At 34.2% G+C, this 27163-nt stretch overlaps 1 protein-coding gene across 1 annotated transcript in view; it reads right to left on the reverse strand.

Moving 5' to 3' along the window:
• Window positions 1-27163, reverse strand: part of LOC105454945 (protein expanded) — a 54981-nt gene that overhangs the window by 3907 nt on the left and 23911 nt on the right. Inside the window, exons 2-8 of the mRNA XM_011697929.1 lie at window positions 10946-10974; window positions 9254-9281; window positions 3847-3926; window positions 3043-3122; window positions 1727-1967; window positions 515-790; window positions 129-294 (exon numbers count right to left, since the gene is read on the reverse strand). Coding sequence (XP_011696231.1) covers window positions 129-294; window positions 515-790; window positions 1727-1967; window positions 3043-3122; window positions 3847-3926; window positions 9254-9281; window positions 10946-10974 — 900 coding nt within the window. The remainder of the gene's footprint in view (window positions 1-128; window positions 295-514; window positions 791-1726; window positions 1968-3042; window positions 3123-3846; window positions 3927-9253; window positions 9282-10945; window positions 10975-27163) is intronic.

Consider the following 27163-nt stretch of genomic DNA (forward strand, 5'->3'; position numbering starts at 1 on the left):
CAGAAAAGATGTATGATATTATTATGAAGTGGCGGAGGAAAAGAGAATAAGATATCGAGCGATTATAATTAATTAATTATTCAACATGGATAATTAATAGCGAATAAAAATAAGCAAAGTAGGTTCACCTTCTTCCTCCCGTCTCATAGCTTCATTTACTCTAGGCGCTATAGCCATAGAGAACTGATGGGTGTCACGGCAGAGTCCCAAGAGGAGTTTACTCTTGTCATCGCACCCGCTATAGAGGGTGAGTTTTTCCGGCTGATCGACCGCTCGGATCTCGAACTTTTTGCGCTGCGTAAGAAAATATTTTTTAATTTTTAAATGTACTTAAACAGTCATACAAAAGTTTTCAATAAAGTACTTTGTTGATTTATATTATTAGATGCGTAAGTAGCGATGCGGGGAATCAATTTATCTTAACGTGCACTACACGAAAAGAATTTCTGTTGCTTTCTGAATCATAATTCGACATTTGTTGCAGCGAACAAGCAGGACATTTTTTAACACTTACATCGAAAGAGAGCTTGCCGATGTTGTTCCAAGCGAAAACGCGCGGTGTCTCCTCTTCGGCGTAGATTCGCACTCCGCGAGCGCAAATTGCCAGGAGTATCCGTCCCGGTCCCGCCTCGTTCTTACTCCGGCGCAACCGGTACAGGTGAGCGTTGAGCGGCGCTTCCAGCAGCACCGCCTCCCGGATATATTGCAACTCTGCCTCCTCTCTGGAGAGCCCGCTGTTCTCTCTGTGCTGGGTCGCAAGCACGGTGAGCACGTTCGACTCGAGGCACATCTGAGAGCATTTTCGAGACAGATTCAACCGATTAAAAGGCCATAATCGTAACTCGAGGTAATTGTGCGAGAAACACATTTCATAACATATATAATAGTTGCATTTAAAGAGAAGTGCACGTTGCAGACATATTAATGTATCTATGTGGAAAACACGGTCATCAATCAATTCCTTTTGTCATTCTACATACTCTCTAAATTTTCTGAAGTGAAAATACTGCCACTCGGCCATTCGAGTGGCAGTATTTTCACTCATTTGGAGTGAGATTCACTCCAGAAAATTTAGAATATAAAAGTATATTTAATGCCATCGAAAAATGAATGCAAGAAAGTGAATACAAAATATCTCATGTTTCACATATACATATATACATGGTGTCCAGCGATATCTGACTAGCCAATTCAAGGATAATTCCAGGACATTCCAGGCAAAAGTCTTGGTTTTTCCAGATCAATTAATTTTCATTATTTAATTAATTTTTATTGATTTGCGCAATATTATATGTTTTGTATTCAAATTAGAATTCTACATATGACGAATCAATTAAAATGCAAACAAATTTAGAACAATATTATTTATTGCTTTACAAATTGCTTGCCTTTTTACATCTTTAAGAGAGAACATATACAACCATAACTTTTCTAAAAAAAAAAACGATGTTATGCGGTGTTATCAACATAGTTCTTGAACACGCGCAAGAAATGATTTATTTCTTTTTTTACGATCCAATTTTCTTTAGAATAAAAGAATGATAAAAATTCAAGGTCAATTCTGAAATTTCAGAGGTTTTCCAGGAATTTTCCAGAACATATTAAATTCCATAATAATTTCAGGATTCAAGGATATTCAAGGATCGCTGGACACCCTGATATATTTAATAATTCAATCTTCAATAGATCAAGAAAATTATTAAAATCTTGGACATATCTGGCTTACGTGGGGAGGAAGGTAGTCCGTGGATTTGCAATAGCCGACAGATCCTGCATGCGGTCTGTGACGTTCCTCGGAATAATCGCCGAGGTCGGCTTGCAGGGCAAGCCCAGCGAGCACCAGCAGCGGCGTGACGATGGACGGCTCGTGCAGGGGATGGTGAGGATGGAGGCTCTCCACCCCGCCGCCGTGCCTGACGACATTGTCGCGCAGTTGCAGGTAATAGTGATGCCGTGTCGTCTCATCGCTGAAACAGCCACGCGAGCATTAAAATATTTAACAAATGCGTACAATGCGTGAAACGTAAAAAGACCTTTCTGAGAAGAAATAAGAGACGTAAGTACAAAAAAATATTCAAATCTATAAAAAAAAATTTATTTCGTGATGAAAGAACTAAAAAAGTTAAGATCTTAAAAAAAATGCTCTTGAAATATTAATGGTTAAAAAACAAAAAGATAGGAAATTATTTCTATCAAAGATACTTTAATTATGTATAAGCATTATCAATTTATAATCGACATTATGTAAGTGATTTAGAGCTTCTTTCAGTCCGTAAAAAAGTGGTTAAGAAGGATACCAAATAGAATACGGTATATTTCTTAACAGAAATCGGAAGCATTGGCGAGAGACCCGCGAGCCAGCCGAGGCTCTCGTAGCACAAAAATTAAACCTTCGGGGCAAACGTGCGGTGAATCGTCAAATTCAATGTAAATCACAGGGTTTCGTGTGTCGAAATAAAAAAGAAACTACTGAAAGAATCGGTATAATTACCGAGGTGCTCTGAGAATGCCCACGTTTTAGGCGCACGGTCTATCTATCATGTCCCGCATAATTACTTTATAATTACAAGAATAGGTAGCACTACTCAGCTACCGGACGAGAATCCGGATTTTCGTTCCGCGAAATAAAGTCTCTCTCGTCTCGATATCTCCCCGTAATTTTGCGTCTCCCGCTTTTTCCGTATGTGCGCGCGTCCCTCGTCCTTCTTTCGTGTCTCTTTCTCTTTCCACGGCGGTGCCTTTTAATCGGCACGACACCGGCGGCGTCTTTTAGACACCGTCCAAAAGGGAACAAACTAGCCGAACGCGCATTTCACGTTTCGCTATGCTGGCGATTCGGACGTATGGCATATTCATTAACCGCACGATTGCGATTCCGCAATCAAATCGGGGATCAAAACATCTCTCGCAGTTCCCTCCTGGAACATGTCTACGCCAACCGATTGATCGAGATGTAAAGATAAAATTTTTATTTTTCAAAGATTTATTTAAAAAATTAATAATTTACTTGAAATGAGATATTGGAATATTATTACACATTACCTTAAGAGTAATGGCGTATCGATGTAGAAACGAACTCGAAAGTACAGGACAAATGCTGGTCTTCCACTGCTATCCAGACCCTAGAAATAATATAGATATATAAACTACATATTACAGCGACAATTAACATATAAAATTGTATACTATTCTAATAATAATTATATATTACAGATGAATCACAACTGCCCGGAATATTAAATTTAATCACACATATTTTTCCATGAGAAAATCTGATGGAGATTCTGGTTCTTGAAGAAAGTTGTGAATTGTCTAAGACAACTCTCATAGTCTCAAGAACGCAAATCTACAACGCATATCACTTACATCATCTAAGATGACCGCAGGAAAAAAGTTCTTAACGAACACTATAAAAGAATGAGTCCGCAGTTTCGCTCTGTTCGATCATTAATGGAACTTGAGTCAAAACTAATTCCCGTGCGATTTAATTGGAAGATATTAAAAGGTAAATGAAAAATATAATTTTTATATAACGCAAATATCTACGCACGTAAACTCGTAATCGCTTAATATAAATGATAAAAAAACAATATAAATTTGTTAATTGTAGCCTTTTATATGTCAATTATTAATATCAACATAATATTATTGATGAATAATCGTGTTCATTGTATAGAATTATTGTTTGAATTAGTTTTCTGACATTATTTAATAAGCTATATTTCTCTCGTTTTCTTTCTCTTTTTTTTCTGTTCAATCGTATCTCTTCACATTATCTTTTCTTCGTACATCTCTCCTTCTAATTATAATAAAACACTAAGCAATAAATAAAGTTTAGCTACTTACATATGTATGAGAGTTTCGCCAATTCTTTGGGGCGTATTTGCTCAGCTTATTTTCAGGATCCACAAATAGGTACTCGCCGTCTGGAATAGTAAAAATAATTCGTTTCAGCGAAAGTCTTTTACTGCACAAACATGGAATACCGTTTCAAAAATTATTATATTCTATAATACAATTTTTCTAAATCTGCAGGCATTGAATTTAAATAATAATTATGAATATACAATTTTATGTATAATTAATGTATTGAATTTCGCAGTACAGTTGAACGTTATGTGCAAGACATAAGGTAATTCCGGTATATACGCCGCACCTATTAACCCTAGGTATACACACTGTTTTTTTTTATGACGTCGTACACACATTGGGGTCCCGAGGACCCCATCCATTATTGTAACCATCATATTACTGTAACTTAGTATTACTGTAACTCTAGTAAAAATAGACATATTTCAATTAATTTTTTTTTCAGTTAATAGAGAATCGACCAAGGAATAAGCCCATAATGTTTAAAAGTCGATAGAATTAAGTAGTTCTAAGATATACAGGTTCAAAGAAAAAGGAAAGTTCAAAAATGCAAAAAAAATCTCGATTTAGCACCTTTTTTCAAAAAATCATATCTTTTTTGTTTATAGACCGATTTGAAAAATCCTTAAAAATTCTGAAAGGGCATACTTGAAACAAAAAAATTTGGCGATTCGATATTTCAATTTTTTCAACAAAACTGCAAGCAGCGAAAATGGTGAATTTTCAATTTTTTATTTCTCGGCGTTTCGCGAGATAGTATGAAATATTTCATTTTTATACTTGAAACTTTCGCTTTAATTAATGTTAATTGTTTGACTTTTAACGTATATTATTAATTCGCTGACATATCCAATAACAGATGCATGCCTCTTCATGTTTCAACCGAAAAATACGTTATTAATTTACTCGCGTGCACTCTTATTTGATCGATCTATCGGTCGATCACCAGCACGAAAGCAAAAATTACAATTATTTAGACAAAAAAACCATTAAAATATTAAACAAATATTATTTTTAATGAATATGCAACATTATGAACATAAACCTAAGCAGATTAGAAACATACCCACGCTTCGAAAAAGTTATGTCGTATACACACTGGGGTCCCGGGGATCCCACGCTCACTTCAACTGTTCAGTTTAGTTGAGCGACAATTGTCACGCGTCAACACGTCTTCCTATTGAGGAGATCTCAAACTTTTTTATCCCAAACCCCTCCCCTTCCAATTTCAGAAATGCCAAACTGAGAAAGTTTTGCTGTAAGTTGTGTGTGTTTTGTTAGAGTCCCGGAGGCCCTAGTGGGTATATCTAGGGTTAAAAACTTAATTTATCAGATATTATTAATTATGGTTAAGGTAAATAAACTATACCAGTAAAAACTTTAGACTGTCTGCTACTATGAAAGAAATATTAGGAATCCAAAATATTTATTTTTTATATTTAAAAAAAAATTCTTTAAACCCTTGCATTTTTGTCGTATAAAAATATGGGTGGATTATACGGCTACTCACGGGTGGAATGAATGACTCAAAAAATATACAAATCTAAAAAGCTGAGCACTTGTATTTTGCTATACTCTGTCCTTTACAATTCCTTGACACTTATGTACCACAAAATAACCACAAAGCCTTTTACATTTCCTACAATAATCATTTTATGTAGATTATAATTTATGGTTGCGCTACTTATTACAGTGATAAGTCGATTTAACTTACAATAATTTTATAAATATTAACAGTAAAAAAATTAAAATCACAATACAATACTAATATAACATAAAGGCATGTAACAGAGTGATTACGAGAAAATTACTTTTACTTCTATTTTTTTTTTACTTCTGCGGCGTAAATTCTCGCGCTTCGTTTAATACCGGAGTTTATACCCTACGTATTTGTACGATGAGATAATTGGCATTTGCTCTCAATTAGTAGATAACGTTTAGGTGTTTATTCGTACATCAACGTTGCGTTAATAATTATTGATGAAGGTATAAAAGGGATAACTGTAAAGTAAAAGAAATGTCTGAATCATTCTGGAGCGCGTACATTTTTGCGAAAAATTCTCGTTGCTCCGGCTGTCGTTTAAAAAAAATTCGTACATGAAAGGATAATATGGTGAATTCGAAACACCCTAATGCAGATTACATGGATATTTATTGCGGCGGAACTCCCTAAGCGCACTGAGAGTACTTCAGAAAGTTTTATCTTCAGAAACTCTGTAAGGGGATTATAAGTATGCGCGCCCTCGGCTAAGGCAGATTTTTGTCCAATAAGGATGCAGATATATTGGGAATTTAATCCATACTTTTTAGAACTACGATTGCGTTCGCGTCGTCATATGCACGAGTATATATATATATAACATCTGTTCTTTTCGAATGTAATTTCTGTGTTTCTTTCCTGTTTGTTTCAACATGCAAGAAAACCAGGATACTGGAAAAAATAACATGTTACCGTTACTGTTACTTTTTGTAAAAATTGACTTATTACCGTTACTCGTAATTAATTTTAAAAATTAACGATTTATTAATTTCTTCGTTATTTTTTTGTAATACTAAAGTAAAATATTACATTTTAAAATTACATTATTTAATAATAAATATTAAAATTTAGTACAATATAATAATTAATATAAAAATTATAAATTAGTATCTATAAGGCAAGCTTTTTTTATATTAAATTATATTAAAATTATTTAATAAATCTTTTTCTTTATATTAATATTTTAACTTTTTAATACATTTATCTTTAGGAATTTAGATTGTAATTCACAAATGCAAATTTTATAAAAAATTTTTATTGAATATGGTTTTTAAATATTAATGTCGTTATTAAGAGTACATTCCAATATTCACTGCCAATACTGGAAATCTATAATTTACATTACATAATATATTATACATATACACTTTTAGTACAAGCAGTGACTTTTCGGAATTTTCATGTAGCTTAAAATATAAAATAAAATACAAAATATTTTTCAATATTTAAATTTTTACATAATAATACATAAAAATATTATTAGATACACAAAGTCGACCGTTGTTGACATTTCTCTATTTAATTGTGTTATTCAACATAGTGATCTAATGTATCTAACTTGTAATTCTATTTATAGAATTTCTAATAAAAACTAATGCGATCTGTTAAATGGGAGTAAAGATAATACATAGGAAACTAAAGAGTAAACCGATAAAAGTAATGGATGAATACGTTACTGTCACTGTATAAAAAATGTAACGTCGTTACCGTTATCGCGACAGACAGAAAAAAAGTAATAAAAAGTTATAAAAAATGTAATAATAACGGTAACGGTATTACAAGTAACGTGTCATTTTCCAACTGAAGAAAACGTATATTTGATTTATTTCGCTTCGATTTATATCTGTTAGATTGGATAATTTCAATTTAAATAAAAAGTTTTACCTTCTACATATTATACATATGGGAAGAGTTGCCAAATGCGTACCGATTTCATAAAACGTACCTCTTCAATATTTTATAGTTCCAGTTAATAGAAGCTACATTTAGTAACAAAAATATGAAGTAAATAAGAAATGTGTAAGATAGACAAAAAATGAATAGGTTACATCTTGTTGTGTGCATGCTATCAACATTTAAAAAAATCAGATACAATTGATGTAAATTTTTGATCAATTTATATAGCTGATACTAATGTAATAATGCAATTTTTAATTGAATCGTTATATTTTTTCCTAAAAGAAAGTTTATGATAGCATATTTTACATTCATTGTATATACATATTTACAGTTATTATAAAAATTATATCAATATTTTTATCACCTTTGTCAAGTTTCCTAAATCGTACTTGACCTATAACTAGCGTTCTTATATCGTATCGGTACAATTTAGGAACACTAATGTATCTTTATCTTTAGATCACATGACATAATCAACATTAGGTATTTATTTTAACACGATCGAAGTTGTTCTGTAGCAAGTCTGTAGAGGAAAAAACCGTCATCGAGTTGCGTAAGCAAAACAGCTATTGTTTGATAAATTACAATTAAAGTAGATTTAAGATATTAATTTATGATTCTTTTATCAATCTGGTATTTTTAATTATTTTCATTTATCAATTCAATAGTTTAGAAGGAGGTATCATTAATAAAATTTACAGGTACGATTTAGGCGACCGATTTGCTGAATCGTGCTTTTGACAGCATGTTACAAAAAAGCTTAGAACAAATTAATTTGCTATTAGTGAAAGATTTAACATGTAATATTAAACTACAATTTTCAACGTTCGTTTGCATTCTAAATAACACCAAATGTAAAATATAACCAAAAATATCTTAAGTGCTACGTAACGTTTCGGCAACTCTCCCCTAAAGCGCTAACATGTGCGAGTTCGTTATATATAATTTAATGACTATATAAGCATAATTGAACTGATTTGCTCACTTGTGCGCAAGCCGTCTCACCGAGAATATTTAGAGTTGATGTCCATTATAAACTATAATAAAATTTCAATTCTTCTTTCAAGTGCCACGAATTTCTTATGAACATTTATCTATATGTTACTCTGTCTGTTATAATAATTAAGCTTTTCATTGCGAGATACTAAATTGTGTGTTCTTCACTACCAGCAATAGAATCAGCAATATCTCGTTCATATATACAAATCGATCGGTTTCACTGTTTTCCGAATCAAATCCCTGCTTTTCCGTATTACTCCCTACCAGTGCGAGATATTCCCTTTTGCAACCGCATCACTATTCATCAGCAAAACACCTCGAAGTTTCTGCAAAACTGGGTCGCTGATTAAGCGTTATCGCTATGAACCACGCGCAAGTTCATCATAATATACGTGTAAGCTTTATTCACACACGTACACACACGGAGAGTCCCTATTTGGGATATTCTGTTTTGTATTGCAGCGCACAGGTCAAACACATAAATGCTCGATCGCATGCATTCGGGGAGCTGCAAATCTGCTTATCAAACAGTCGCACCGAGAATTTCCCATCGTGATGCACCGCACTTGCGCTGCATCGTATAAATAATACAATTGGAAGAACGAAAAAAGAAATGCACGCGATTACGAGATATGTCATGCTTAATGTGTAAACGGATTGTTTTACGTGTTGATTTTATGAGAACAGTTCATGCCGTTAATTCTGAAAAAGGAGAACTTTTTTAACTGCAACATTTTGGAAAGACTGATTATTCGGACAATAATTTAATCTTGATATTTTGAAACATAAGTCATTTTTGTTCTCTGAAAAATTATATATTCAGCCTCGAAAGCTTCACCTTTTTTTATTTTATTTTGACGAGAATTGAGAATTAATCTAAAAGCAACCGCCTATAAACGGGATAAAAATCGACATGCCGAACGTTTGCTTCTCGTTCACGATAACCGAAAACGCGCGCGAGCCCTTTGCAGTCGTGAAAAATGCAACCGTGTCGTCCTGCCGCTCGAAAAATCGAATGTTCCCCCGTAGGGCACGCCGCGCGCAATTCGAGCGATGTAGCCTCGTGCGAGAGCTAGATGCACTCGCCGCTAAACGTTAGCCGTCAGCCGTTTCGCAAGCGCGATAAATCCCGCCGTGCCGCCCCGTGTAACGCTATTCTCTCCCGGCGGGTTTCTCGACGACGACGGCGGCGGCGGCAGCGGCGTGGGCGTCGGTATCGGAGCGTCGCTGCTCCGGAATAAAGTATCCAATAGAATCGCTAATCCGCCAGCAAACACGCCCGATATTGGGCCACCTGTTTGCTCCGACCGCAATGTTTGCACTGGGCGCCGGGACCCGATCGGGTGAACCGATATTTTTCCGCCGTGCGCCTCTGTAATATACACCGAATCCGTAAGCCGGAGAAATATGAGCGGAACAGGGCCCTCCATACGAAATTTGCGTCGGCGAAGATCAAGCCGCTGAATCGAAATTTAAGTGTAGCAATAAAAGTTATTGATATAGATTAAGAATAACAATAAAGTCATAATTACAATTTGTAAGTTTTGCAATAAATGAAAAATGTATATAAAAGTAAAAATACGTTTAAAGTACAAAACGTATGATATATAATACATCAAGAAAAATAATAGTATAATATTTTATATATACTATATACAGAGTAATCTTGAATGTTTTGGCCAGACTTTGAGATTTCATAGGAAATTTAATTCTGAACAAAAAGTTTCCTATAAACATAAGTCGAAAAATGCTTACTTAAAGAGTTATCGTCTAAAAATTTCACGGTTATTTTATACATTTTCACAAATATCATGAAAAGTATGCGTTTTTTTACAAAAAATCTTAAAACAAAAGTTGTAAAAAATTATCTTTTAAATGGAACAAAAATAAATGTGATATGTTTCACAGGTTTTGAAATAAAAATTTCAAATGTGTGTTTTATTTTAAGAAAGCATTTTTCGATCCATGTTTATAGGAAACTTTTTGTTCAGAATTAAATTTCCTACAAAATCTCAAAGTTTGGTCAAAATATTCGGGGCCACCCTGTATATATTTCTTTAATAAATTTTTATAATAAACAGATTTCAACTTACTCTGAACTTTGTATTTATATAATCTAAAAATTAAAATTATTGAAGATGTACAGCAGCTTGAACTATATAAAGAATAAAATTTTATTGTTTATTTGCATCTCTCTTGTAAAGTTCGATCATTTCTATAGACTTAAACAATTTATCAATTAAAAATTTTTACTTTAAATCGATCTTTGTAAAATCAATAGATAAAATGCAAGAAGTCTAGAATTTTTTATGTACAAACCACTTATTTCTTTTTTTTTTCGTTAACAGCATTTTTCTTTATTTTTTGATGCCATGATTCTCAAGAATACATTCTTTAAAAAAAATTCGCGCGCACTCTTGTCATTCGCATGATTGCACGGAATATATTTTCCTTCAATTGCGTCCGCGATTGCTATCGAAGTGACTGGAAGTACTTCATGAGACGATCCGGATTTAGTCATAACGAGCGACAGTACTTGACATTGGTTCGATCGATTCCTCGTACACTAGCGGCCGAGGAAATGGAACGACGAGATTTATCGTCCCGTCCCACCCTCTCTACCCCTCCCCCACCGATCCGTACGCCGCGTTCTCCAAGTAGGTGGGCTTATACGGTGATGTATACTGTTATCCAACTGCACCGGGCAGTGATAATCCATCCGGGTGTCTCGCGCAGCCCCTTCTATTGTTCCGAGTTAATTAAATTACGGATTACCACGGAGACGGAATTATTTTCCCTCTATCCCGTTCGCAGATTTTCGCCCCTTCGCGCCTTCCTCGGTCGTGGGAGGTGCGGCGGATTTTCGTAATTTTTAATTTATCTCAGTATCTCGTCGCCGGGGACGTAGCGACGACGATTCCGCGACGATAAGATCCCGTTAATCGCGTTCGCGTGAGAACTTATCTGGTCGATTATATCTCGCGGCCGCGCATTCGGCAAAATAAAGTTTCCGAAGAAAATCCGCGAGAGAAACGGGATCGTGCTTCTTTATTTTTCTGTCGCTTGGAATTTTTCGCGATTCAAAAGGCTCAAATTAAGAACGACAGTATATATGTATATCGTTAAAGGAAAACGCGATTCCATTTCGCGTTTTAATTCCACGCAATATTCCGCTTACGAGCGGGAAGGGGGGAGGGGAGGGGGGATTACGGCACGGAGGCGAGAACTTAACAATGCGTCAGGGGAGCTCGCAATATCGTAATGTACGAATCGCGTAGTGCTCGTGGACGCTACATGGAAAGGATCTCAAACGCGCGGCGCGGGGGCGCGGGAGGATATACGCGCAGGACGCAACGCGGCGCAGATAAAGTGTGGCAGTGATGAGGGACGCGCAGGGGATTGAGCTGACATTACGTTCGGCCCCATCGGATCCGGACAACGGCGGTGCGTTCGACAGTCGATCTTTTGATCGATCGCCCGTGGAAACGCGAACGTTTAATCCGGCAGCAAGCAATTCCCGCTGACAACATTCGTGTCGTCTCTCTTGGTTGAGAGAAACAAATATCTCCGCCAGCTTTTGTGCGCGCCGTCGAAACGCGCGCGCGCGCGCACGTCCGCGCAAAATGTTACCGCGTTTTCCACCTGTAGATGAAAATAGTGACGACAAAATAGCTGTTGGCAGAAAGAACCGTTAAGGGAGTTCTGTGTTGTAAAGTGCTGATCTCACCGCGAAAGTATTACGCATTGTTAAGTAAATCTCGTCTGCCGTGGCTGGAAAGGGAAAGAAGAATGGACGGACAAACCATCGTAAATTTTCAACTGGTGTTTTAATCGTTTAACACTTTTTACAACAACTCTTTTCGGCTCGGTAATCATAAGCATCGCACAGTTAACGGGGCCGAATATTTTCAATAAAGTTCGCGCGGCAAACTGTAATTGCTCGGATTGATCAAGCTGATTAACGCCAGCTTCCTCGCTTTTAATTGCTACCGCGGCGCGCAAAATGCTACGGGGTGATAATTAAAATGCAACGATTAAGAGGTGGGAATGCGCCATTACTGGGAAAACTGCGTGAACCACTTCCGGTCGCTTCGAGAATGCAACCCGCTTTCATCGGGCGAAGAGTGCTCGTGCATTGTTGTCGAGCGTATCCGCGATGCAAATCACCCGTCGTTATTTTCTCGCCGAGAACTGTCGCGCCGAAAAAAATAATAAAACAAAAAACAAAAATAACGATCGTCAAAAGGGAAAAGAAATTACGGGGATAAAATTTTAACGGTACCGTGCTAGTACAGCGATAACTGACAATTTTTACACGAATTACTTAACAGTTTTGTGAATAAAACTATGTTTTAATAACCTCTCTATTTACAGGTAGAAAACGATTACTGTTACAGGTAGACAACAAATATTATGAAAATTTACAAAATTTACGCATTTAGGGGAGAGTTGCCGAATACGTACCACTTAAGATATTTTTGATTATATTTCACATTTGGTACTATTTAGAATGCAAACAAACGTTGGAAATTGTAGCTTGATGTTCAAGGCATCAAATATTACATGTTAAATCTTTCACTAATAGCAAATTAATTTGTTCTACGCTTTTTTGTAACATGCTGTCAAAAGCACGATTCAGCAAACCGGTCGCCTAAATCGTACCTGTGAGTTTTATTAACAGTACCTCCTTCTAAACTATTGAATTTATGAATAAAAATAATTAAAAACACAAGATTGATAAAAGAATCTTGAATTAATATCTACTTTAATTATAATTTATCAAAGAATATAGCTGTTTTGCTTATACACAACTCGATAACGGTTTTTTCCTCTACAGACTTGCTACAAAACAACTTCGATCGTGTTAAAATAAATATAATGTTAACTATGTCATGTGATCTAAAGATAAAGATACATTAGTGTTCCTAAATTGTACTGATACGATATAAGAACTCTTATGCTGGTTAGGTTAGGTACGATTTAGAAAACTTGACAGAGATGATAAAAATTAATATTGATATTATTTTTATAATTGTAAATATGTATATACAATGAATGTAAAATATGCTATCATAAACTTTCTTTTAAGAAAAAATAATGATTCAATTAAAAATTGCATGGTTACATTAGTATCAGCTATATAAATTGATCAAAAATTTACATCAATTGTATCTAATTTTTTAAAATGTTGATAGCATGCACAAAACAAGATGTAACCTGTTCATTTTTTGTCTATCTTACACATTTCTTATTTACTTCATATTTTTGTAACTATATGTTGCTTCTATTAAGTGGAACTATAAAATATTGAAGAGGTACGCTTTATGAGACCGGTACGCATTCGGCCACTTTCCCCTATATGCAATTTTAAATTTACGCGCGCGCAGCGTGTGTGTGTGTAAAAATTACAGTATTGTACCATAAATGTTATTTTATCAAATTTTTACATGTATAAAAAATTGATCGTTAATTAAAAGAATCGGCGAGCTGGTCGAACATGATTGGCCTCGTAACCGATGTTGTATATACTGTATAGCGATACCTGTATTGTTTGCCGAACATTGGGATGTTCCGTGGCTCGCATGTGAGATTGTATGAGCAGGCAATGGCAGCAATAAGCAATATGTCCATCACTGAGCCTAGTCCTGATTAGTCCTTTGTCACTTGAGACCAATATTGACAAGGTGCAGTCTCCCTCTCGCATCAGTAATACACCTCGAGTACCCACATAACGATACCGCATCGACATTGATGCAATGAAATGGAGAATTCGATAGTTTCGCATTAATTCTAAGGTTCCCATGATGGATGATCGTTTTGACTCGGAAACGAAGAAAAGAAAGAAATAAGTTTGTGTGTACGTAATGTTCTATTATAACAATTTCTAAAAACCAAAAATATAATATTACAAGACAAAGAAATAATCAATATATATAATTATATTGATCATTATTTGTATAATTATAAGACAAAATATTAAATGATTTAAACGAAACAAAATTCTGACAATTAATAAAGAAAAAGTATATTAATTATAAATATTCAAATGTAATATATAAGTTATGTAAATAATGATATACGATTATAAAATAAATATATAAAGTAACATTCTTTCTGATATCCTTTTTACAAATGATTGGCTAATATTGCTGTTAACAAAATCCATATTTTTAAGTTTTTTGATAAACTCATAAAATTTTGAACAATTTATATAATGAATGTGAATTGTAATATACATATATTGTAATTTGGAACCCCAATTTTATCTTGCTTATAATCAATTTCTTTTTCTAATGCCATTCACTTTCAGGGAATTGTCCAAATTTATTTTTATTTTGTTAAAAATTACATAAAATGTTTTACATTTTTATTCGAAAGAAATAATGCCCAAATCTGGAATCTGGACATAAGCCTTCAAAAATCTAAAATTTCGAGTTAAATCTAAAGAGATGACAATCCTAATTAATCTTCTTTTTACGACTGTCTCACACAGAATAAGTAATTAAAAATAGATTAATTAGAACATATTATAAATAAAATCAATTTTTTTTGTTTCTAATACATATATTATCAAAAACAACAAGAAGTGTGTAACGATGTTTTATATACATATACATTATAAAGGTCTTTTTGAACATATTTTATACAGAATTTAGATATTTCTAAAATATTTTAAATAAAGATAAGTCTTTAATTAAAGCATTTTTCTCGAAAGTAGTAGAAAAAAAATGAAAAAGAAAGTTCCATATTTGTTAAAAATTTCATATTGGCAAAATTATCATGTATATCGTGAACTTATAACCTTTTTTAATTTTCCTTTTATTTCGAATTAGCTGATTTAAAATAATTTAAGTCGAAAAATTAAATTGTTCTTTAACAAAGATTAAATTATTTTTTAACAATAATTCTTTTATTTTTGAAATACTTGACTGAAGTTGTCAGAGTTTGGATCTAGTGATTATATCATGAGACACGGTCGTGTCTTGGAGCTAAAGATTATCTTACTTACGAGAAAATTAGCCATTTATAGTAATATAGATAGAACTAAATAAGCTATAAGAATTTTACCACTAGGTGACCGGTTACGGAAATACTTTCTCGTATTTAAATTCTGATTTGTGTCTTTATATATGCAGTAGTGAATTAATAGGATATTAAAAGACTTTTAAGCCCAGTCTACAATTGCATAAGCAAAATTGCAAGTAGGTGCAGTTGTTAGAATGTATCAATCACAATCGAATATAAGAAGAATATATTCGACTGTAATTGGTCGGTTCTTACAACTACAATTACTTACAATTACGCTTACGTAATTGTAGACCAGGCTTTATATAAACATAACATATATGTCGAAGAGAAAGAAATATTTTTCTCTAGCATATACGTCATGTTCATATAAAATTCTTGTTATATGTTAATATTAATATTAAAAAATAAACGAGCAATTTATGGGTATTCTAATAAATATACTTCATGTAAATATTTAGATGTACGGATATATGATATATATCATTCGATTTTGTTCATGACTATTTTATCTTTTTCTTATCGATTGATTGGTTGACATTATTTAGAATATTTAGATCATTACTCGCATTTTATATATGTACATATTACTTCGCGTTTTTTATGTAGTTATGTATTAATTATTTAACGTTGGCGGCTGATGCAGACTGCAGTAGTTAAGTCGAAATTAGTACCGCGATCATATATATCTGTACATCTAGATATTTAAATGAAATATATTTATTAGAATACTCATATGATTTGCTCGTTTACGGCCTCTTAATTTATATTTTAATATCAATATTTGTCTGGACTGCATCACGAGCGGTATTTTTATTGCTTTTAAATGTTTGTATTTTTTTTTCATTTAATCTAAACTCAATTTCCTGTCCATAGATTATGCACGTTGCACAAGAAGATTTTGTATCCTTGATATCTATAATACTCGAAATACTATCGAAGACTGCGCTAGTGCATCTCGGTACCGTTGGAGTATGCCTTATGCAAACCTCACGTATTATGGTATTCACTTCCACCCTATGCCACCCTTTCACTTGGTCGGATTCCTTCGTAGTATTTGCAAACTCAAATGTTCCATGGTTCGAATATACCCGGCTTCTATTTGTCCGGAAATTCCCCGCGGTAAAATCTCACTCTACCTCTACGTATCGTACCTGTGCTGCACCTCTTCGGTACGTTATACTCTCCCCTAATCGTCGCATTCGATGTATCTCTACAATTTTAGGAGTACTTCGATCCATAAATGCGTTAAAGTGCACGCGAAATCGCGCGGAAGTTTTAGTATCTCTGACAGATCTAGATGACTGTGCCGGCACAGTAGTTTGGCACGTAAATGGTCGGTGAAAAAAATTAGGTCACTTTAGCAATATACCATTCAAAAGCGACATCAATCGATTATAGTGTTTGATAGCTAAAAAAAGACACATTTTTTTCTAAAAGAAAAGATGTTCTAAACAACCATGTACTAGTTTGAAAAGATTTTACTATTTAGAGAAATTTTTAATCGGCTTTTGTTAAAAGTTTTATTTGCGCTTTCTATTTTTTTACTTTTAATAATTTAAAAAATATTTTCAACTTTAGTAAAGTAGATATCAATTTTATAAGTTAAATAATTTTTCCCATTAGACATGAGCCTTTTTTCTAAAATAATGCTGAGAAAGGTAAAGTTTTTTATAAAATAAAACAAATGTAAAGTTTTGTTAATGTGATTGTATAATTAAATATAAGTATTTAAAAAAATTGGAAATATCAATTTTAACAAAATCAACAAAACTTTCCGTTTTTGAATACTAAGCGAAGATTATTATGATCCGTGACATATTGCAAATAATAGTGTTTTAGTCAATTCAATTAGCTTGAGAAAAGTAAAGTACTTAGGAAATAAGAAAACCGTGTAATTATCTCTATTGTAATTTATAACGTAAAGAAATATTATCTCTCTTTTTAATCAAAAGTTTTCTTGGAGTTTAACTCGTTGAATCTTTTCACCCTCAAGTTTCTAGACAAGTAGGAAAAAGTAATTAATTTTCTCACTGTATCTCATTAATATATTTAGCGACATCATTTCTTTTTATTTCCCATATGCGTCATTGAACTTTGCGTCGCTTTGTTGTATACGAAGCGTTTTCCGGACGGAATGGAACACATGAAATCGAAGCGAGATGCAATCGCTATTGCGCGATGTCACTATGGTATGAATGTTGAACGCTCCTCGAGATATAACTGTAATACGTGCGCTGCCGAACATGAACGCACACACATGTGTCAGGTTTCGACACGGTCACCGAGCCAAGCGGTTCCGCCACTCGTTTCCTTGCGAGCAGGGGGGCAGAAAACGGAGAAGGTAGAGAAGGAACGTGGGGTAACACTTCGGAAATCGGTTTTCTGTACATGTCGGGTATCTCGAGTGAAATTTCAGTTGTCCAATCCTTTCAACGTAAATTTAAGTAAGGATATTTTATTAATTCATATGGCGGAAATAAATTATTATTTTTACTTCAAATTGTGATTTTACTATAGATTAGGGTTCTGATTAATTTAATTCTCAATCTCTACATTGACTGATTGATTGATATTAATTAAAATGAAATCAAAATCAATGTATTCACATTTTGTAATTTCAAATTAACTAGAATAAGAAAAATACAATTTTATGTTTAGACTCACAGTTAAAGCTCAATTTCAAGGTTTGTTTTTATAAACGAAATTTGTTTGGATCACCCTGTATATGCGCGCGGTTGCAATTCCCGCAGGAAGATACCGGGATTTAAGGGACACGGGGTTCCGGCTGATTTCGCGGCGGTGCATACATCGGATTTAATAATTTAATTTCCGAGGATGTGCTTAAAGAAGATCTCCGCGTTTTCCCGGAGGTATCCCGCGTGATGAATATTCCGATGCGACATATGTAATCATTCTTCGGCCCCGAGATAAAATCATACATTCGAGTCTCGCACTGAATCTTTTTCTTGATACTTTAAGAGGCAAGTTGGACGGCGGAGGAGAAAACGAAGGAGAAACGGCGGGACGGGGCGAGGAGGGGAGGGGGTGGGGGGAGGGGGAGGGAAGGGGACAGGAGCGAACTCGAGATACTACCGCGAGCGCATGTTGGGACACCAAAACCTCGGCAATCTCGCGCCACTGCCCTCCTTTTATTTCGCCCACTCCTTTTATTTCAGCGATCCCTTTTATTTCGTACCCCCCCCCCTCCCTCTTCCCCTGTCCCGGATATCCCAAGAAATAGGTTTTCCGAGAAGTGGAAAGCGAGTCGGTTTTTCCCCCCAGGAATGGCAAAGTATGAAATAGTAAGGAGATGCAGTCACCGTCGCAAAACGTCAGTCGGGATATTGGGGTCGAGATTACTCGACGAAACGTGTGTACCCGTGCGAACGCACACGTGTGCACACGTGCGTGTATTGTCACTTCCAGTTTTCTGTATGTTATATATACATACATATATATATATATATATATATATATATATGATATGTATTAGTGGATTTTCGAAGTATGAAAGTTTGATAGCCCCCCCGAACGTTTTCGATAGTTTCATCGCGCGGTTCGGTCTCATCTTTGGCGATCATCCAACCGGGCAATGCCGGTTGTTTTATTTGCGCCAACTGCGAGACTAAAAATTTCAAAGTTGCCGTATCCACGGATTCTCAAATAGCACAGACTGTGAAAATTCTCCAATATCCACATTGTCAAACCGCTAAACGGTAAAGTCGTGAAGAAATTGTTTCCCCCGTGCCGCGCTGAAGAACTTCTTTTTTTTTTTAAATTCACAATGTTCTGACTTTAATCAAATTATTTGATTTTCACAAATGCCAAGATTTCTGAATTAGAACTCCTTATAATGCTAAACTTTCAACTTTCTAACATTTGCGAGGTACTTGAACTATAAAAGTTTGCATCTCCAAATTACGAGCATTCTAAAGTCAACATTGCTTCACATTCTAACATTGGCAAACTAATAAATATTCAAGAATTCTAGAATAGCCAAATCATCACTCATTATTTTCAGGAAATTTGACGAACTGGCGGTTTTAGCAGGTGAAAATTATCAGTCTAAGATTTCTGAATTGTTGAGGAACACTTCCAATTTGAGAGCAGACTGAGATAATAATGGTTTCATAATTTTAAACATAAAGTAATTTAGATAAGAATGAGAACACATAAACATCCATTTAAAAATAGATATAATGTGTAGATAACTTATGTAACATTCTTAAAGTTTTATTGTTGCTATTACTATTATTATTGTATAAATAACAACTGTTATATAATAATATTAATATTAATAATAATTAATTATAAGTATCAGTAATATTAATAGTAATTATATGTTATTGTAATAAATAACAATAGTTATTATTGTTTAATTAAATATATGAGTGAATTATTGTAATTAAAAGAATTTCCGTTTGTATCTGCTTTAGCATTTTATTTATTTTAAAATAATTAAAATATCTAAGGGATAACACAAAATTGTCGCTGTAAAATTATGGCGGATAGATATAGAAGGTTGGATATAACGGGCGAAATCTTTGTTGAGGTCGCTACTACAGACAAGAGTCTACGACCGATCGATGACCTGTCGCCTGTGCGGCATTAAATATTACGTGACGATCGTTTATGTATTTATTCCTCAGCCCTCCGCGTATTCAAGTACACTTGATAACATTTTATGTGACTGAAAAGTCACGGCTGTGCGTTATCAAACATCGCGTACTACCGAAATAGAATTACGTCATAATTTCTACGACGGATTTGTATTTGCGATTCCGTTCTCACACGAGATAACGCTGCTCCAGAATGTCGTATCTTCAACGGCGGCGCCGCATAAACTCTTACTATACAGTTTGATATGAGTCTTCGTGAGTGATATGAGTATCGTGCGAAAGTGGTGTAAGTCCAATTTCCGAGGAACTTGTTGAAATCGATACGCCGCGCACGAGTTTATATCCCGTTTCTCATTGAGATGCATAATGTTTCAAAACTGAACTTACACCACTTTCCAAATAAGCGGATCGCATTATGTTAATGCTATCTACCCTGCTCCGCAACTTTTTGCCAAGTGGTGAACTTAAAAATTGTGTGTGTTCAACTTTTAAATCAAAAAAACTCCATATACATCTCTTTTATTAGCGTATACCGAACTATATTACATAATCTATATACATACTACTAACTATATACATACTATATTACATAATCAATATTCCTATACGAACGTGAATACAATTGTAAATATGTATGTCAAGGAGCTGAAATGCGCATGCAGAACTGTTACTTTCAAACGGTCCACGCATGTGTCCTGATGCATTAAAGTCTTCCCGAAATTCAATTTATAAGAAGCGCCGGTAAAGCCACTCGTGACGAGGTAATACCGCTCGGATAGAATTTCTTGAGCGAACTTTAGACGAATACAAAACAGTAGTTTTAACCCGGTCGAGAGCTAGGGTGGACTTTAAAATACGGACGACGGCAAATGTGAAAATTCGGTAACCGTACACAACTTATGTCATCACGCGTGAATTGTTACGTATTCCATCAAACTTTACGCACTTTCGCTTTGGCAAACATCCGACTTCAGAATATTTTTATTGTTGAATTTGAGGGAAAAATTAAATTATATTTTCTGACTTTTCATCTTTTTTTTTACAATCCATTTTTCTTCAAATACATATATAATGGTGGCTAATCTTTTATGCTTCAAATATTTTATTGTAACTCTCTTATATTTTGTCCACTGAATGTTAATGTGCGACTAGTAAATTACTTAAAGAAACTTATGTAAAAGCAATGAAATTTAAAATTCAAAAATTTTTAATAAAGTTTATTAATGAAATTTAAGAAAAGGAATAACAGATAACTGATTTCTCATATAACATTGTGAAACGTAATTTGAAACAACATCGCAAATAAGTATTTTATTTAGGCAATATAAAATCATATTTCTCGAGTCTCGATGTAAGTAAATATCATTTACGTAAATATCATTTATAATTAGTTTGATATCGTACAATGTAATTTATCTTCATTAATGCCATTGCATTTAACGGATCTATTACCGCAATTTATTTCTTGCATATCTCTATATTTAAACTGTAGTTCATAAAGGAGTAAATTGTAATCCATAAAGAAGTTAATTACATGTAAATAATTATCTGAGGCTTGTATTTCGATATTTTGTTAAAGATTTTTTTAGAGAAAAAGACGATAATATAGTTATAATAATGAAGGAAAAAGAGTGTGTTTTGTTGAATATACACAGTTGGAAATTGCATTGTGCAATATTGAGAATAGTTCCGTTGTTGCCCGGCGCACTTTAAATAGTTGCACTATTATCGGACTTTTCCATTTGAAAAACCCAGATGAAAACCGCGTTGCACCGAAAAATCGAGCTACCGAGGCTCCATGTAGTGTAAATGTCGCCATTTTCTGTCACAATACCTATGTTCTGCTAACTCTTAACCTTCGTCGCGTCGACAAGTCCATTCAGACTTTTTTTTTTTAGTATAAATGTTGCATTCGTATTCGCAACTTTTCGAGTCTCAGAGAGAGAGAGAGAGAGAGAGAGAGAGAGAGAGAGAGAGAGAGAAGTTTATTGAAGTGAATTAGTTAAAAGAGAAAATATAGAAAAAAGTTCCTTTACAGTAGTTAACATTTAGCTACAACTTAGGATAACTATATGTGTGTCCTTTAATATGTGCATACCAGATGTATTAGCATCAAATTTGCGAATTTGTAATTTACCACATGCATTAAACGTAACATCCATTATTCTAATAATTAATTAACCAATATTTACAAATATAGCACATTAATCACGTCGTAATTTGCAATTAGATCCGATAGTTTGCATCGCATGTAATTATATACTTATTGTTAGAAAATTTCGAAAGAAACGCTCGGGCGTGTAGATATAAATTTACTTTACTTTCGCCCGTGGCATTCTTATTACAGCTGCAAGCGCGGAAACGTGTTTCTAGAATCTAGAAGTTTCGTGATCGAGCTCTCGCGAGACACTCTGACGTGTGACGCAATTCGGCGAGACACGCGCGGCCGTTTTCGCAGCGAGGAGAATTCGCGTCCACCCGCCTCGTGAAAATATCCTACTCTACGAGCGCGATCACGAGCCGGCCGGGGAATCTGCTATACATACATGTATACGTGCGCAATACGTAGCTCGGCTGCTCACGCGATGCACGCGACTGTGCACGCATTCATACGTGATTATGGCCGCGCAATCCCGGCTGCAGTTGCAGCGGGACAAATTAGAACGCACCGATACGCGAGCGCGCGGTAGCTCCCGGGATCGCGATTACGCGCGTTCCGCGTGCGCGCAATTGTCTAGCGAATTAACCCTCCAAATGCGCCATATATGTATATTACAGCGCATACACGCGCGCCAGGTTTTCTGAATTATCTTCCATATTCTTCCGTTCGGTTGGTGCGCACCGCTCTTTATTTTAAAGATATTCATTTTACAAAAGAAGAATTATTGCAAAAATTAGCGTAGATTGGTGTGCGTGTGTGTCTGTGTGTGTGTTCTGCGGAGAAAAGGCCAAAATGAACGTGCGGTTGCTAATAGGATAATGAAAGAAATTTTTTCTTCCCGAGTGAATAGCTGTTTATTTATTTTCTTTCGTACCGGCACTAACGTATAGGATAATTTGTTTCGCGGTTTTGATTAAAATCACGGGCGCATTAATATTCTCGAAATATTTGAGATATTTATCGAGCAGAATTATTGTCGATTCTCTGCAGATCCCATCGTAAATCAAAATTACGACGAACGAGAATTGCGATTAAACACGGATTTGAGCATACTTGTGCGATAGAAAATAAACACTGAAATGTTGTTTTACGATTTGTTTCAATAGCGGATAAAAGCTTGGAGTTGATCGGGAAATAACGTTTTGTCATTTTGTAAAGAAACAAAGCATTGTGCTTTGACATGTTAAAAGAATACATATAAAAGCGCAAAAGAATACTGAAAAGTTATTGTTAATTTTTTATGCGTTATTTAAAAATGTTTTAATGTAGAAAGTCGATTTAAAGAAAAATTTAAAAAAATCTATCAACTAAATAATTATGCCAAATGTTTTTACTCAGTAATATATATATATCGTCTCTTAAAAAATATGTATAATATAATATATATGGAAAAGAAGAAATTTTATTTTTTAATATTTTTTATTTGTCTATGTTACGATTTCTCAAAATTATTGATTTCAGATTTGGAAATTGCTATTCATTCTTAGTCAAAATGAATTAGCTGGATATCCTTTGGTTGAAAGATCCATTGTATCTTGTGTCATATAAGCCCTCTGTCGCAACGATTGTCCTTGCGAGTGACGACTACAGATCACCTCGAATGGAAATGCTTCAATTTTATTACATCACTGATTGCGCGATACCGACGCTGGTTGCTCCGCGTACTATTGACTTAACTCTTAATTCCTCTATCGATTGAACCTTCCACTGTGGCTACGATATATTTAGCTGATCGTTGACCCAATTCTCGCATTGACCCCATCTCCCATTTTAATATAAGCGCTCGCGAGCGAGAAAGAGACCGGAATTAATTAAAAGGCAAAGATATAATGTGCGTTTTAAGCGAATACGTTTGTCAAGGAAACAATAGGAGTATTTTCAAAGAGAATCATTAAACGCAGTTGTGTTGCATATAACAATGATGGTACGTACAAGATTTCACCGAACCGATATAAACTTTTTATATTACCTGCATATATATTTAGCACATCATTGATCCAATTTTTACATAATAGTCACTTCAAGACAGACATACAATTAGTCAAGTAGCTGCGTCAGACCTAATTGAAAACAAAAGCGGGGGAAGGGGGGTCTAAAATAAAAATGTTTATTTGTTGAAGAAAAGTAAGGAAGCTTTTAAGGAGAGTCGGTAATTCTTTTGTGTTTTTAGAACGACAACGACAACACAAGTCTTCGCAATACCGATTATTTGTATTAATTGTAATTTATTTCAGCGCGCATCAAGTATTAACTTTTGTAAGACATTTGTTATAAGGCTTCTGTTGTCACTCAACCACTATCTCTGTGGTGACGTCAGAAGCGAAAAAATACACACAATATAAATTTTTGCAAAATATATTAAAACGAAAATATGTTTCAATAAAACATTGTTTACAATCGATATAACTGACTTGTAGAAAACTCTTTTGTTTTGTAAATTGATACATAACCATATACATACACGAAAATGAATTATGCATAATCAGAAATGAAATAAATTCATTTGACACAACTGTCAAAAATAAATAAAGTAAATAGAAATATATATGATTTAATTCTTTCCCGAAATAAAAATAAAAATTTTTGATATATAATATTTTATAAGTCATTTTATCAATTGCAAATGTTTTATTAAAAAATATTTCCATTTGAATATACGACTTTGCAAGAATTTTTATTGTGTATTTTCTCGCTTCTGACGTCATAATCTCAGATAATAGTAGTAAGTAAACAGCCTTAAATCTCTTTTGGAAGAATCACGCCATTGAATGCATCGCTGTTAGCTGCAAATGTTAAAAAAAGGAACAAAAAATACATGGAGATAAATCGCGAACGAGAAAGAGCACGGGTGTAGCGCGCAGGTAAAGTTCTCTAATTTTTTTTGTAAATATTGCATATTGAACGCTTGTTATCAAGGAACACAGTAGTGTCTCGTGCCAAGTATACCCTCAACGTGAGACTTCATGTATTGAGTTTACTTATACCTGATGAGACACCCTTTTTCCTTAACATTTTCTAACTTCGTACACGTTTCTGTGAAGTTATTATTATATTCTTTTCCTAAAAACTATTACAATTAAATTTCCTAATGTATTACATTTTTAACTATAAATCTATCAAAAAAGCTTTATCACAAATTATCCTTATAAAAAATTTAAATAAAAAAGAAAATCGTAGATTTTGAATTGTGTATTTTAAATACATTAGAAATAATTTCTAATAACGAACTTAGTTGGAGTTCAAGTAACAATGCATTTAAAATATTTTCAAACTTAAAAATATTTAAACTTTTCGAAAAATCGAAGCTCACGAGGGTCAGAAATGGAAATTGCTACCAAACGATATCGTCATTGAGATTTCGATCGGATTCTGTTCGTCTCGATCGAGATCGAGGCCGGCGCTGCAAGCGATAATAAGTGTTCGGATTGCGGGAAAGGGGGAAAAAATAGAAAAAAGGGCAAGGGCGGCGAGATAGCGGGGAGCTTGATTAGGAGATCGCTCGGAGCAATCTCTGCCTCGCGGCCTTTTTTTACGCCGTGCAATTTTATTGTGTCTTAACGAGGTCGGGGACCTAACCCAGCCCGCGATCTACCCCACCCACGTTCATCGTACATCGCAGGCAATTTCGTTCCATCGGTTCTTCGTTCCTTCAATTCCGTCTCGAAGAGCTCGTCCTTACCCCGGCGCAGCTAGCTCTCTGTAGTACAGGCCGATCGGTTCGTTTTTACCGGGCGGATCAAGATTCCGCTCGCAGAACTTCTTGCGGAGTTAATCTTTTGGAATAAGTAGCAGCAACGTTGCCGTTATTCAGGCGCAAGCCCTTTACGAAGGACAACAGAATAAGTAATATAAAGTAAGCGCTAAACAATAACAGCATGAATTGTACTTAATTAAATTAAATTTTTAAAGTTTTATACTCGATGTGAATCTCATATTATATAGAATTATATTAAAAGTATTGTATATTAAAATAATATGTAAAAAGTACACTTGGCACATATTTAATTACGTATTTAATATGCTAATTTTTTTTATCACACAATTCTTTTCATAATTACTGATTCGTGATTATTGTACTGTTATGTTAGCAAAATATTTATGTTTGCATCTCCATATTGTTATTTTTAAAGTATTAATATTATACACATTACATACAGACATATGGAGGTAAAATAAAGAAAAATATATGATTATAACATGAAACTGGAGCATGCAATTAATATTATTAATCTGTGTTATATAAAATATTCCAAACATGACGAATCTCGAATGACAGTATCATGTAGGTATCAAATCCTGACTATTATACTTAAGTAAATTAATCATCGAGTGAATAAATCAATCCATATATTAAAATATCAAACTATTTGCCAATGTAATGAAAATAATCCCTCGCGATATTAATTAATAACGTAAATTATCATCGAATCCTAAAATGTCCGTTAATTATACTCATCGAGAACATGATAATAATAAATGACTAAATGCTATTAAAAAATGAAAAGTAATGTGATACATTTTTTTTAACTTTTAGCCTCTATAGCCAATATTTTTAAAGATTATTATTAAACAATTTGTCGGGTTTAGATTTCAATATAATTATAGAGCTGTTCGTTTTGTTAACAATATAATTAATAATGTATTATATAATTCTGGTTAATGTACAAGATTATTCGACGTTTAGTATACAGATTATTTGAGCGAGAACACGCGTTTGACACTTTTATTGCGTGAATCGGCAACTGGCGCTGATTTCGGCGCTCTTATAGTATGCTCTCTCGAAAGACCTATGGAATCGCGGCGAGCGTTGATTGGTTATCGATAACATCGTTTATTTCGATTTTATACATATACAATATTATTATACGCTTATTTGTATATTATTATGAGCTGTGACTCTCTACCTTTATTATTTGCTTAAGGAGGTTTGATAGCAAAATCAAAATACTTCAATCTGTTTAAAAGTTATATAGAATATTCTTTAAAACGAAACTAATATCATATTAAAATTTCAAACTAATTAACCGTATGGTTTTTAAGAAAAAA

The sequence above is a fragment of the Wasmannia auropunctata genome, unplaced genomic scaffold (genome assembly GCF_000956235.1).
Source record: "Wasmannia auropunctata unplaced genomic scaffold, wasmannia.A_1.0 LD335969.1, whole genome shotgun sequence".
In the NCBI taxonomy this organism is placed as follows: Eukaryota; Metazoa; Arthropoda; class Insecta; order Hymenoptera; family Formicidae; genus Wasmannia; species Wasmannia auropunctata.